The sequence below is a fragment of the Scylla paramamosain genome, chromosome 23 (genome assembly GCF_035594125.1).
Source record: "Scylla paramamosain isolate STU-SP2022 chromosome 23, ASM3559412v1, whole genome shotgun sequence".
NCBI lineage: Eukaryota > Metazoa > Arthropoda > Malacostraca > Decapoda > Portunidae > Scylla > Scylla paramamosain.
In genome coordinates, this window is record NC_087173.1 from 8442986 (window position 1) to 8457170 (window position 14185).

General features: G+C 41.1%; 1 protein-coding gene across 7 annotated transcripts in view; it reads left to right on the forward strand.

The window, feature by feature from the left end:
• Positions 1–13625, forward strand: part of LOC135112103 (AT-rich interactive domain-containing protein 2-like) — a 48808-nt gene extending 35183 nt beyond the window's left edge. The window contains exons 7-19 of one of the 7 annotated variants that reach the window (XM_064026075.1): positions 854–1041; positions 1198–1453; positions 1615–1818; positions 2070–2375; positions 2781–2950; positions 3749–3953; positions 4065–4121; positions 5207–5644; positions 6633–6746; positions 7113–8900; positions 10640–10804; positions 11307–11395; positions 11552–13625. In XM_064026075.1, the coding sequence (XP_063882145.1) occupies positions 854–1041; positions 1198–1453; positions 1615–1818; positions 2070–2375; positions 2781–2950; positions 3749–3953; positions 4065–4121; positions 5207–5644; positions 6633–6746; positions 7113–8900; positions 10640–10804; positions 11307–11395; positions 11552–11669 (4098 nt within the window). In that variant the 3' untranslated portion in view covers positions 11670–13625. Of the gene's footprint in view, positions 1–853; positions 1042–1197; positions 1454–1614; positions 1819–2069; positions 2376–2780; positions 2951–3748; positions 4122–5206; positions 5645–6632; positions 6747–7112; positions 8901–10639; positions 10805–11306; positions 11396–11551 lie in introns of all 7 variants that reach the window. The other 6 variants (XM_064026073.1, XM_064026076.1, XM_064026079.1 and 3 more) reach the window with 6 other exon arrangements.
• Positions 13626–14185: the final 560 nt, after the last annotated feature.

Here is a 14185-nt window from a genome sequence, read left to right on the forward strand (position 1 = left end):
TATTCTCAGAACTGTGTTGCTTGTCCTTACAATCATTATATTTGCAAAAAATGTGAAGAGCCTTGAACTAATGACCAGGGATGGTACTTTGCATAAATTTACATCAAAGTGCTCATGTGAAATGATACCAGAGACTAGTCATTAATGTTAGGAATATTAAGAAGAAAGATGTGTCTTCTCAGTAGCTGCTGATTAGTTGACAGAATCCAAGAGAGGCTGGCCAGAAGGTAGTAGGAAAGGTGTTATTTGATTGCACTTCATTATTAAATTTCTGTTTCTTTAAATACTGTCGAAAGCTTTTTGCAAGCACCAAACATACACAGTGCTGCCATTTTTGCCACCAGCCAATCTTAGATATTGAAGGATTCTCCCTCTTCTCTCCCAAGGGGAGGGCCTCTCTCTACTGAGCTACAACATGAAATAGAGTATAGCAACCATTAATCTTGTGAATGGAGCAGCAGTTATTGCATAGAATTTTCCTGACTACTAGCCATTAATCATGTTATCTAAAGCAAGACATATTTATTAAAAAATTTCTTGACACTTTTTTTTATCTTATTCTGTTTAATACATTAGTCTTGCAATTGCTGTTAGATGCAAGAAATTTCTTTGTAGGGGACCTTGAAATGTGTATGCACCATGTGTTGTATAATGGGTGTGGAAATGTCCAGATTTTCATAAGATTTGATAGATTAGGTTACCTTTTATACATATGTTTTTCAAAACCACATTATCTTACACATACATTATTATAAACCATCCACTCCATCACTCCTCCACCCCCAAACACACGCGCACACACGATTTACACACAATATATGATTCAATTTTTTTATTAATGAATCACCCACAGGTCTTGGAGTGTGAAGGCAGTGACCTTAAGTTGGCAAAAGACGATGGAGAAATATTTCACTTAGGAAGAGATCTTGGATCACAGGATCCAGAAGGGACAAGAATAAGCCAAATTCTTCATGTTATTCGTAATTTATCATTTGAGGAGCACAATGTGGGCATTCTTGCAAGATCCCATACCTGTCTTAAGTAAGTATCCTTCTGTTTGTATAACCTAGTACCTTTTAGGAGTAAAGTGATGAAGACTTACAGTTCTCGGTGATGGATGGTACATGTTTCATAAAATTGTACTTTACAGAATGATAAATTATTTTAACCATGTGTTTCCTCCCTCCCCCATTGAAGGTTTCTTGTCTTATGTATCTGTTCACGGTGGGGTGGGCTGGCCGTCAATGCCCTGGACACCTTGGGCAACATAGCACCAGAGATAACACTTCAGGAACCAAAGGTAGACTCCTGCTCTGCCTTGTTCCTGTCGAACATCTGCCACGGTGTCTCATCACCCGACAGAGCATTTGTCCTCAGGTCCCTTGAAATCCTCAACAAGTTAGCCATGAACGATCCCAATGAGGAGATTCTTAATCACTACATAGATTCCTCGGTAAGTTGGACAACACTCTACTTCAAACTCACTTTTCCTTATTTATGAATGTGTTATAATAATATTATATTTGTCATGTAATCCTTCATATTCATTAAGCATTTGAAGTTGATCTTAGAAGGCTATATAATCATTATAACACATTATTTATTTGGTTGCAGGTTTATGATCAGATATGCCGTTACCTGACAATTCACGACATCATGCTGCTCATATACACCTTGGAGTGCCTGTATTCCCTTTCCTCCCTTGGCACCCCGGCCTGCAATGCCATTGTGCGGGCCAAGGGCTCCATCCACACCCTCATCTCTCTGTTGACTGTAGAGGCACAAAGCTATGGACCAGAGGCATGCATAGGAATGAAGGCAAGTATTGTTTGAGGTCTATGAAAATTTTATCTTAATACAGAAATATGTCATTATATTCATATTTTGAGGCTTGTTTCAGCTACCTCATCAGAACACATCATCTGACTGACACTGTAATTAGACATTACTAAACTATCACCATGATGTGGCAATACTAAATTAATTTTATTTCATAATCTCTCACTTTTTAGATTATTTCATGAATCTCAAAGCAGAATATCATAACTAACTGAATATCTTTCCCTTAGGTCGTGGAAACTGTAACAGGTGTTGTGAGTGAACCTGAACCAGTGAGTCAGCCACCACCACCTCCCACTCCAGCTCCTGCCACAGTACCAGTTACTACTGTAGGTGTGGCAGCTGTGACGCCAGCCACACCAGTAGTTGCTATCAGTAACCCTGTTGTCTCAGTGCCTGCAGGGTCCAGTGTCACTCCCAAGACCCCCCTTGTCAAGCCTGTCTCCAGTACCCCTGTAACTCCTGCACTCAGCTCGGAAGTTAGTGCTCCTGCTGCTTTGATTGGAGGAGACCCACAGAAACTTGCTGGGCGAATAGTAAGAAACTGCCACCATAGATTTTGCTGTTGATTAGGGAGCTTAGATTAGGATCCCTTATCTCTGTATTGTTATCATTCCCCAGCTACGGGTCCTCCTCCTTCCCTTCCTCCTTTTGTAGTGAAATAGAAGTTAGGGTGGCAGCCCATTGTTATTCTTGCCCTCTGAACAACTGTGTGTGTGTGTGTGTGTGTTGGAGAGAGAGAGAGAGAGAGAGAGAGAGAGAGAGAGAGAGAGAGAGAGAGAGAGTGTGTGTGTGTGTGTGTTGGAGAGAGAGAGAAGGGAGGGGGGTCATATAGAGAAAAGCCACAAATAGCTGCATTGGGAAGTAGATGTGTTATATGTGTTGTTTTCCTGAAACTCTAGATGTTTATTCTTCAATACTTATGGATGCATTTCCTCCAGGTTCCGCCCGAAGTTGAGGAGTTTGTCAAGGATTGGGTCACTAAAAATTACGAGGCTGCTCCTGGTAATGCCATAGAACAGGCCATTGTATACCGCCACTTTGCAGCCTCCATGCAGTCTTTAGGTCGCAAGCAAGGCCTCAACCCAGTGCTCCTGTCCAATTGTGTAAGGTGAGGTATAATTCCCATTTTAACCAGTAGGATATATTTGTCTCATGGTCATTGTCACTATCTCTCAGGCCTTGCCCATCTCTGATTTATTTTGTGCCATAAGATTTGAACATGGTAGAAATGCCCCTGAGATGTTCCCTCACTTGATTATTTTATATTATCTTTTATAAGTGATAAACAAAAGATCATTGATTCTTCCCAGTCTTTTTGATTACAATATGTCTAATATTCATCTCCTCATCCATTTTTGTTATATCTTATTGTCCCTTTTCTCAATGTCAAGGAAATTTCCCTTGTTTTACTTATTGAGATTTTTGTTTATATTGAAAATTTGTACAGTCACTAATAGCCTGTATTAGTTACAGATGTAATACTGAGATGTATATATTATTCAGTAGCTCAGATCAGCATGCAGTAACTCCAACAGTTGTCTCTCCTCCCTCATTGGCACTTCCATTATCACCAGAAACAGCAATGAATCCATGATGAACCTCCACTTCTATCTTATACTTAAGCAATGTTTGTGCTCCAGCCTTCACTCATGATCATTTGTTCACGAACAAAGCCATCAACAAATAAGTCAGTCACTCCAGCACTTTGTTTCCTTTACACATATCTATTTGCCTCTCTCAGGACCCTGCTAAATAATGTTCAAAGCAAGGATAGGTTGTATATTAGAAAAAATAAATCTGGATATCTTAATGACACAGGTTAATGCCATACAGTCACTTGTTGGCTTGGTGCTTGAAGCCTTCCCAGCATAATTAGTAATATGGAATGTTTGTGTTGCTCTTGCAGGAAGGTGTTCGGGACTGGTGTTGGACCCAGCAGACGGCCAGTGGATGCGGGCTCAGAGAAGTGGCACTACAATGGCATTCGACGGCGAGACGGCATTGTGGTTCCTCCATTGCCTGACAAGAAGAGGGGAATGAGGGTCAACAATTCCGTGCCAGTTTACAGCCCGACGCCAGTTCTCCCTCCAGTGAACAGCATCAGTGCCCAGGTGACTAGTGAGGGGAGGGCGGTGGGAACCATTATAGGGACCCCGCAGCTGGTTACCACATCAGCAACTCCGGCTGACGCTGTCATATCTCCTTCTTCTCCCATCTTGAAGGCGCAGCTGTCAGCCCCCCTCAGACCGTCCCCGCCCCCGCCTTCGCGACCACCACAGGTAAGATGTGTCCATGTACCTGTGGAACCTTCATTAACGGAGGGATATGAGCTTGGCAGATGAGATTGAGGCTCCAGTGATAAGGCAGAATTATGTTTTATTTATTTATTTTTTTATTTTATTTATTTTTTTTTTTTTTCTCTCTCTCCTAAATATGTACAGTAAAACTAGACTAAGATTGAATACCATACCCATAAGTCAGACCCTCCTCTAATTCAGATATTTGACTTTGTCTATAGTGAGGTGGCTCAGGAAAACTTTATGGTGTAGTCTACAGTATGTCAGTTATTGCCTGGCTACCATTGCTAACACACTTGTTCCCATATTCAGTATATCTTTCATGATATTGTTGATTCTTTGAAGGGACATCTTGACACTGACAAAGAAGAAAATATCTTTGAAGTTGTTTGTAGAAGAGAAATCATATCATCTTCATCTTGTTCCATCTACTCTCCTCTGCACAGACAGGCAGTCATTGGTTGCTCACACATAAGTGAACATTGTGTGGACTTGGCAATGCTTTGCACAAAATATAATAGACCTCAGCATATTATGTGCATTTGTAATGTGAAGCAATAACTTTGATTTTCTCTGGGATTGTGCAATGAGTTTCAAGATACAGTATTATCAGTCTTTATCTTAAGGTATTGCATTTCATGTTTGCATGTTTTTGCTCATGGATGAATTATATCATCACAGTTCCTTTCAAAGATGTTTTAGTAGCGGAAGGGGACACTGACATTTTTGCGCCATGAGCTAGAAACTCGAGAGCCCAACTTGGGGGCTTTTACTGTACATGTTTACATTACTATTTTAATTTAACCCCAAAAGTGTTTGCCTTTATATCAATGGGAACTTGCATTTGATGAATTGCATCAGTTGAATTTTATTTTAAAAAATCTCGTATGACAACCCAGAATGAAGGAAGTGTTTGTGTTCATTTGTTATTTATCAAAAGTAGTTCTTCATGGCCAAAGTTAATGAAGGTTCTGCTTTGTTTAGTGTACCTTTTTTTTCCAAAGATCAAGTTCATAAGGATGATACTTTGGGGTTACTGACTAATGAGGGACTTGTTTATGTTGAAGGGCATGGTGAGTGGTACCATGTCTCAAGGTGTGTATAGCAGTGCTCAACAGCAACAGTCCCCACAGCAGTCACAGCAACAAGCTCAGCCTACAAACAGAACAGATAATTCTGCCCTTATCAAGAGTCTTTTGGCCAACAAGGTAACTCCAGCGGGAGTAGGTCAGGCAGGCAGCATGGACCCACACCCCACCCACCAGACTCCCCATTCACGACCCCTCCTAGTCCCCTCCACACCACCACAGCAACCCAGGGGTGCTTCAGGTGCTGTCTCATATGTACAAGCACTATCCCAAGGTCCCTTGGGACCTGTGGGACCCATGCTAAGTCCTACAAGCATAGGGTGCACCTCTGGGATGCAGGTAGTGTCTGGAGGTGTGGTAGGGGGAACAGGGGGCCAGCACGGACTGCACCAGCCACCACAGCCGTCGTCGGCACAGGTAACCACTGTTGTCTGTCCGGCAACATGAAGATCTTCTCTCTGGTGGTGGTGAAGGGAACCACGCTGCTGCTGCTGCTGCTCACCTGGTGCTCCTGCCCTTTGTGGCCCTCTCCAGCTTTTGGTGCCTGGTGCTGGCCTGTCTCTGGTCTTGTTCCTCTCATGTTCTCGAGGAGTGGTGGTGGAGGTGGTGGTTTGGCAAGAACCTGTGTGTGGGTGATGCATGTTTCTGTCAGATCTGATTGGCCCTCATAATAATACCTTGTTTAAGGATTTTCCTTTACTTAAAAACAGGAGACTAATATTGCAACTTGTTTTTGGAATGCATTAATTTATTAGATTTTGTTCATGCACACAAGTTATCATTGTAGTGTATGAATTTGTACTTTTCAGATGGCTCTACTAATATTTGCCCATTGACTTTGTGCTAACACAATTTACTTTGAGATGTATTGGTTTGAATAACCCTGATTTTTCTTTGTGAGCTTTCTGTCGCTCATCAGGAATGTTGAAATCTGATGTGGAAATGAAGCTTCTTACTTAGATAATTGATTAGTGCACTCATACTCTTATATACTTCATGTGTCACAATTGTTATATTATGATTAATGTATTATGGAAATCTTTAGTTGCAGCTGCATCTTTGAATCACTGCAATTGTATCAGCACTGTAGTACATATCCCTTCATCCAATGTATCAGCACAATAGCTTCAGAGGATTACTATTGCATTCCATACTCAAGAAGTGGCATATTACATAATGGGGGATGTCTTAGATTATTGGTGTAAAAGACTTGAGGAGATTGATGAAGCTGATAGGCATACTGACTGGCTATATACTCTATTGTCTTTTGGATTGATGCACAACCATTATGAGTTGAGAAAATAAGTTGTCCCATCTTTGGTGGTGGTACCCTGTATCTTCAGAGATTGTTAGTGTCCAGGATTTATAGTTAGCAGATCAGTAACCTGGCTGTCCACTATTGCAGGTGTCACGAAATATTCAGAAGCAGCAGCAACAGCAGCAAACCACAGACAATAGTCAAGATAGCAGCAGTGATTCTCAAGTTAGGAAAACATCATTTAATGGAATATGTAATGAGGTAAGGATGAATGTTGTGAAAGGCCTCTTACAGACCCACCCCTTTTCAAAGTCATCAAGAATTCTGAAAGCCTTCATTCCTTCACTCTGCTGACCACACCAGAAACATCTTTGTCATTTGTCCCTGGTGCTTCACCATTGCAGATTGTCTATGCAATTAATAGATTTCAATTCCTGCTGCACTTCATTACATTAATGTGTGACATTGAGGATCAGTATCTTGTAACCACATTCTGAGACTTGACTTGATTCTTTTCTTTATTGAATTTCATTATTTTCATACTGAAAAAATTAGAAAGTTTAGCTTATTGTTGTAAATTTATATGAGCACATACATATATCAACATTTATTGGTATGTATTTTCAGATAAAGAAATGTGAAGAGGACTCCAATTCCCTACTTTCTAATACTCTCAATGAGAAGAAAGTAACAAGTTTTGAGGGTATCTTGCAAAATGGTATCAAAGCTGAAATTGATATCAAGGAAGAACAAGAACCTAAGGCCAAGAAGAATGTCTTAGCTGACCTCCTAGAAAAAACTGTTGGAGGAGACATTTTGAATGGGGTTGTTGAGCGTGAATTAAGAATAAGTGATCGAAGCTTAGAGTTTGTTAACAATGGCCAGCAAGTTAAAGTAAATGGACCTGTCACCAGTAATGGACAGGCAGGGACAGAAACTGGGCAAGGTGTGAAGAGGCCTGCCACTCCAGACAATACTCCTGCCAAAAGGATAGCCATTGAGGACCCAAGAGCCGGAACAGACAGTCGCATCACACTGTATGTTAGTCAGAATGGAAATGAGAGTGGGGAAGTGATATCTCAAGGACATCAAGTGGTGTTGAGCCAAGGGCAGCAGCTGGCAGCCACAAACACCACTGGACCCCAGCAGATGGTAGTGAGCCAGGCTGTGCTGGCCGGGCAGCAACAAGGAGCTGCCACACAGACTGTTGTCACCCCTCAAGGACAGGTGATCCTCCAGCGGCCTGCCACTCAGACTGGAATGATCGTTCAGCAGGGCGGTCAGATCATTCAGGGGGCCACTGCTGGACAAGTTATTCAGCAAGTTATACAGCAGGGACAGTCAGGACAACCGCAGAAAGTCATCTTACACCAAGGACAGGTGTTGGGTGGCCAAATGATTCTCTCTCAAAACAGTAGTGGTCAACACCAAGTACTAGTGCAGGGCGGGAATAATTTTCAGGGACAGGTAATCATGCAAGGTGTGCCGCACTGTCAGGGGCAAGTATTTGTGCAAGGAAACAATACTCCAGGTCAGTTGGTGATGAGTAGTAATCAAGGCCAGACAGTAGTGGTGTCTGGCGGCACTCAGGCACAGCAACAAGTGGTGGTGTCGAGTGCTCAGGGCCAGGCCATGATAGTAGCTGGAAATCAAGGTCAACCGGTGGTAGTAAGTGGACAGCAAGGTCAGAGTGGCCAAGTTGTGGTGCCTAGTAATGTAAGTGGCACAGTACTGTTGGCTCCTCAGCAGCAAGGATCCACAGCAAAAACCCTCATTATATTGCCCAACCCTAAGATGATAGTGTCAGGGACTCAGCACCAGGGTGCTCAGGGCCAACAGTTGGTGCTACCCCGCCAGGTAGCTGGACAGCAAGTTGTACAGGTGGTGTCCTCAAGTACCACAGGACCAGTGGCTACTGTGTCAACTGCTGTGAGAACTGTGCATGCCACTGCCCCTTTAGCAGCAGAAACCTGTGCTACCCCTGCCCCTCCCACAGTCCAAATTCAGACTTCTAGTAGTGGTAGCAGCAGTGCCAGTGTATCCACATATAGTGCTCAGAATTCAACCACCCTATCTACTGCCATCGCTCCTGCCCCAGCTGGTCCCACGGCTGTTCCAGTGACACAGACTTCAGTGAGTCAAGGGCCTCAGACTCCCCATATCCCAGCCCCACAGGTGCTCTCCTCTGGTGTAGCAAGACGGCAGGGCAAACCCAGTGGTTTACAGTATTTATGTGAGTGGCGGGGATGTAACCAGGTGTTCACCAGTGCAGCTCAAGTGTACCACCATGCCTGCAAGATCCATTGCCCTCCACACATAGCGGAGATCCAGTGTGGCTGGGCGGGCTGCGACCCCATGATGAGACGCCGGTTTAGTGCCATGACTCACCTCCACGACCGGCACTGTAATGAGCAGGTGAGGCTCCCAAGGCTTTGTTAATTACATGCATTTGTGGGCTTAATTTGAGATTAAATTCTAGGCAGCTCTAGTGTATGCTGAGAGTGTACTTTATTTATTTATATTTTTATTTATTTATTCTTTTATTTTATTTACATATTCATTTATTTCATATATTTATTACATTACTTTGTATATTCCATGTTATGTAGTTTTCATTAATGCTGAAGAATATAATGTTTGCGATGAAGTAGACTGGAAATAGATAGATGGTTAGTTTTGAATACCATCTCAGTACTAGGATAAAGAATGCAACATCTGAATTTTCCTCCCAAGGGAGTACTGTTGGCATTGCTCTACTTGAACCATTACATACAAGGTGTCTAGAATCACTTGAGGCCTCCTAATAGAAATAGGCTTCAGACCCTTTTGAAAGGGTCCTTGGTAGCTTTGCTCAACTGTCACTGCTTGGAGAACTCATCTTGTGTCTGAATTCCACAGTGATTGAGAAATGCAAGCAGGAAAGGATGATTTTTCTTTGATTGGATGTGTTCACTCAGGCTGACATGATACCACACCACTCCACAACACAACTTTGTCAGGCGTTGGCTGGGCATGAAGGACTCACTGATTGGCTAGTGATAGATTCAAGTAGTGTTCCACAATGTAATATTTTTCATACATGGATGGGAGTTTTTTCCTCATTTCAGCTATTTCTGTATTACTGCAGGAAAGTTCTTACTAAACTTTTTTGAAGTAGAGATAAAATGTTTTCCATCTTCACTTTTGGTGGGAAGACAGTTTTCCAAAATGCCTTGTCACTGTCATTGAGGTGGAGGTCCAAATTGCCTTGTGCCACTGTCATTGAGGTGGAGGGTTGTTGTTCCTCAGGGTGTGAGTGGTGTTTGTGCAGTGGGAGATGAGTGTGGGGAAGGGTGGGAGTGGTAGTGGGGGTAGGCTGAAGGTTGGTATATCATGAGCTTTATGCCTTTGCAGATTTTATAGCTTCTAATCTCAACCTTTAAGCCACTTTATATCTTGATCTCTTCAGCATAGTGATGAAGATGATAGAAAGAACTAATCCTTAGATTATAAATCATCTGATGGGAAAAGAAATGGTCGAAGGCAGAAACATGAATTAAAACATACTTCTTTTGTTCCTAGGTGACAGGTTGGAACAAACCTCATTGTACAACTTAGGCATACTACACCAGTGAATATCACAAGAGCTTTATGCATTCTGTTCACAAAAAAAAACTCAGAGCATGCATCTCTCTTCAAATAAGATGTCATGCAAGTGATGGGCAAGAGGGTTAGGGAGGTGAGAAAATCAACCATAACTCTTTCGTGTATGCATATTTCTTTATAATTCTTTGCCACAATCTCTCCCCGCCCCCTTCTACCTAAAAAAGTAATAAATAAATGAGTGATGTTCCTCACAACTTATTGTGCTTTCATTTGGGGGCTTTGTGGAAACACTGCAAAAATTTACTTAAAGTTGAAATAAATTGGTACATGAGATGATGTTGCTGAAAACTGAACTCCACATCAGGATACTCGAGGCAAACGTGCCAATCTGACATGTTATCAATTAGGCCGAGATGATTATGAATGCCAAATGCATCTTGGTCACCATTGGTTGTTTTATCATCACAAAGCTAAAACAATTTATATTCTGTATTTTACTTAAGGGAATTTTGTTCTCATTACTTAAAACTGCTTAAGAGTTTTAACATGTATTTCACAATTTTTGGCAGCTGCTTCAAATTCTTGCTGTGAGACGATCCCAACTAGCCAGCACAGGCAAGACAGAAATACCAGTCCCACAGACTCCACCTCCACACCCAGGTTATGCCCCCAATGCAGCCTTCCATGCCATCAAGAGGCATGCTCTAGAAGTTATTAATCAGAGAGACGCAGTGGTAAGTACATGAATACAAAGCTTGTGTTTGTCATTTTCCTTTTAATACATGTTTTCCTTGTTTGGTTTCTTATTTGAAACATAACACTTGCAAATCTCTTACCAGTTTAATGGCTTAAAGGACACACTAGCTTACTACACAACCCAGATTACCTAAATCCTTATTTTGGACTTGTAAGGCACAGCCTTGTTTTTATTTGTAGTTTTATTTTGTATTTCATTTTATTTTCTTAATTTAAAAAAAAAAATTTATCATTTTATTTATTTACTTATTAGCCATCAAGTACAATACATTATTTTTGTCAAGCATCAATCTTATCAAATATGTCATGTGTAATTCTGAATGCATTAGTTGTCTTCATAAAGATGCTTTAATAACAATATGAAAATAGAAATAATGAGGTACTGAAAATATGCCACTTTAACACCAAGTTGTACATAATGTTTTTGTGTCCATCTTTCCCACTTCTCCCTCATACATTGAATTGTTTTTGTTTTCCCAGGAAAAAGAGGGACCGGTAACAAAAAGTATCCGGTTGACTGCAGCACTGATCCTGAGGAACCTAGTCATATATTCCAATACTGGAAAGAAGTAAGTGTGTGGCAGTCAGCTTAGTGCTAGTGTAGGAGAGTAGCATGGAAATAGAGTTTTAGTGTCATTATTTCATTATATCAAAGATATGTTTACCAAAGTTGTGTTGATGTGAGTCACTCCACAGTAACGTATCATTACTTCTCCACTTGACAGGCTGTTGCGGGGATACGAGTCAGAACTAGCAAATGTTGCCCTCAGCACAATGGAATCCTCACGAACGGTAGCACAGATCCTATACGACATCGGCCTTCCTGACCACCAGGGGTTATAGGCAACCTTGGATCCTTGCTGAGGACTCATGAAGCAATCTAACCTTCTTGGTAGCTGTATGAGGGATTCAAAACTAAGACTCCCTAGAACTCTTCCCTAGCAGATGAAAAGTGAACGAGAGGAGAGTGAGTGTTCTTACAAATGCTGTAGAGCAAACTCAAGTGTAGTCCATGTAGAACTTTTTCATCTGCGACTGATATGTGATGTGAGGTCGGTGAGAGCGTCGAGTCCTTTGTGTGAACTAGGCGCATTGCTAGTGCAATTACAAAGCTTCAAAATTGAGACGAGTGTTAGCTGAAAAAATGAGTCTCGTGAGGTATTTATGTTGTGCCAGTGATCAGGTGAAAGGTTTGTGTTCTTGCTTTTTGGAGACCTGCCTTGTAGATGTTTCCTTTTTTCAGGTTCTTTTGGCATTTAGGTACATTGTATAGAAGTACTTCTGTTTTTACTATTTATTTTTATTGACATTCTGTTTCCCATAAGTTCGAGCTTGTTTAGCCAGTGTTGCAGTGTAGATACTGCAGTAGTTGGGTACTTTGTTTTAATGAGTAATCTCAAATGGCTATGATTCTAGACCAGTTAAGCATAAAAGATGGATCTGTAAGCACAATTTTGTAAATTTTGTACACAGTGTATAAATAATATTAACTTCTGTACATGTAGACTAATAATAGAGATTGTTTCTTCTGCTGAAAGCAAGTTAAAGACAAGTTTCCTCCAGTCCACAGTCTTGAGAGAGGCAGCTGAGGGTGGTGCCAGGGGGTCCTGTGGGGTGTGCTGGCACTCAGTGGAATCCCTTTACAACAAGGGCAAGTTCTTGGAAGGAAAAAGTTGTGATACCAAATATATAATCTTGTTTTTATAGAAAAAATGAAGTACACGAAAAGCTAATTCTATTTTCTATCATTATTTGTAGAATTATAGATAGTAGTATATTATTTTTTACCAGTTTGACATGTATGATGTAGATAATGGGCAGTGAATAATGATTTTTATGAATAATTTCTATAAAAGAGAAGCATATACTCTGTGCATCAAAATGTCCCTTAGTTTTATGTGTATGTAAATGGGAGATGGGGAAGCATTGTGGTCAAGATTGTCCTTCACTTGAAAGTCACTATATAAACTGTACCTGAGTCTCATTTACTTTGTACACATGTTCACATTGTTGTTTTGACATTTAGGTGTTATTTTCAGGTTGGGACATTTGGTAGCATCCAGGCTGCATCAGCCATGTTGTGAAGTACATAGGCAGGTACTTGAAATAGAGAGAGGGGAAAAGAGCACCAGGCCTTACTGAAGATGGTTTAGTCCACCCAACACTGCTGCTACCATGGTCTAATCTGATCTTTGTTATTTATTTAGTAATTAACTTGCACTTAGATGAGTTTGTGTGTGTGTGTGTGTGTGTGTGTGTGTGTGTGTGTGTGTGTGTGTGTGTGTGTGTGTGTGTGTGTGTGTGTGTGTGTGTGTGTGTGTGTGTGTGTGCATGCGCACGTGTGTGTGTGTGTGTGTGTGTGTGTGTGTGTGTGTGTGTGTGTGTGTGTGTGTGTGTGTGAAGGGAATGTTTTTGTACATGGTGATTGTCTCACAAGCTCCACACCCCCAGTGGTACCTTTGCATCATATGACACATGTTGGTGGGCACAAACTATTATACGTCCAATCAGTCCTCCTTAGCCAGGTAATATCTGACTAATGGTTGTGTATCGTCTCCAGCTCCCTGACAGGTGGTACCGAGTGCAGTGGGCGTGGTGGCAGTAGGCTCCTCTCTCCCACTTTCTTTACCATTCCCAGATGAACTTATTCCTCCCACCCCACCACCCACACCCAAACCAATCTTTGTTTTTCTTTTTCCACCTTTACTGTTCAAACCACTGATGCACTGAGCTGTGTCTTCTGTTACAACAACTCGCCAGACATCATTATAATTTTTTTAATAAAATATTGTAAATGTTCATGTAATATTTCATTAATGAATCATGAGGTAGATTTTACTTTTATTTCAGTACAGCTGGTATGGCACTGCCAGCTTTAAAGGTCAGTCATGAAATATGAAGTATTCTTCCTGTGTTGTGTGAAGTATTTGCTGTGGCATTGTTGATTCACACTTTGTTACTGATGTCACTCACCTGTCAAAATTCACTTAATGTAACATTATATCATGTGGTCTGCGAAGGTTACAAGGAACTATTATTATTAATGTTTTTGTAAATAGTTTTATACATACATTTCAAAATATAGAAGGAAATAGAAATCATTGATTACTTTCCACTTGGATTTTTCTTAGGGTTGTCACCACCAGAGGGAGTTGTCCAGTACCTTCAGTGGCTCAAAATGCACCACGCTTTTTGGTAAGCAAGTGAAAGAAAATAAAACTAGTCACCAAAGGAGATACATCTTTATACATTGAACTTGGAAAGTGTCAAATGACTTGAGCATCAGACAATTTAGATCATAACTTTGGCTTAATGCAGTATGCTATACAAATAAAACAGGAAAATAGGGATGATTAAAC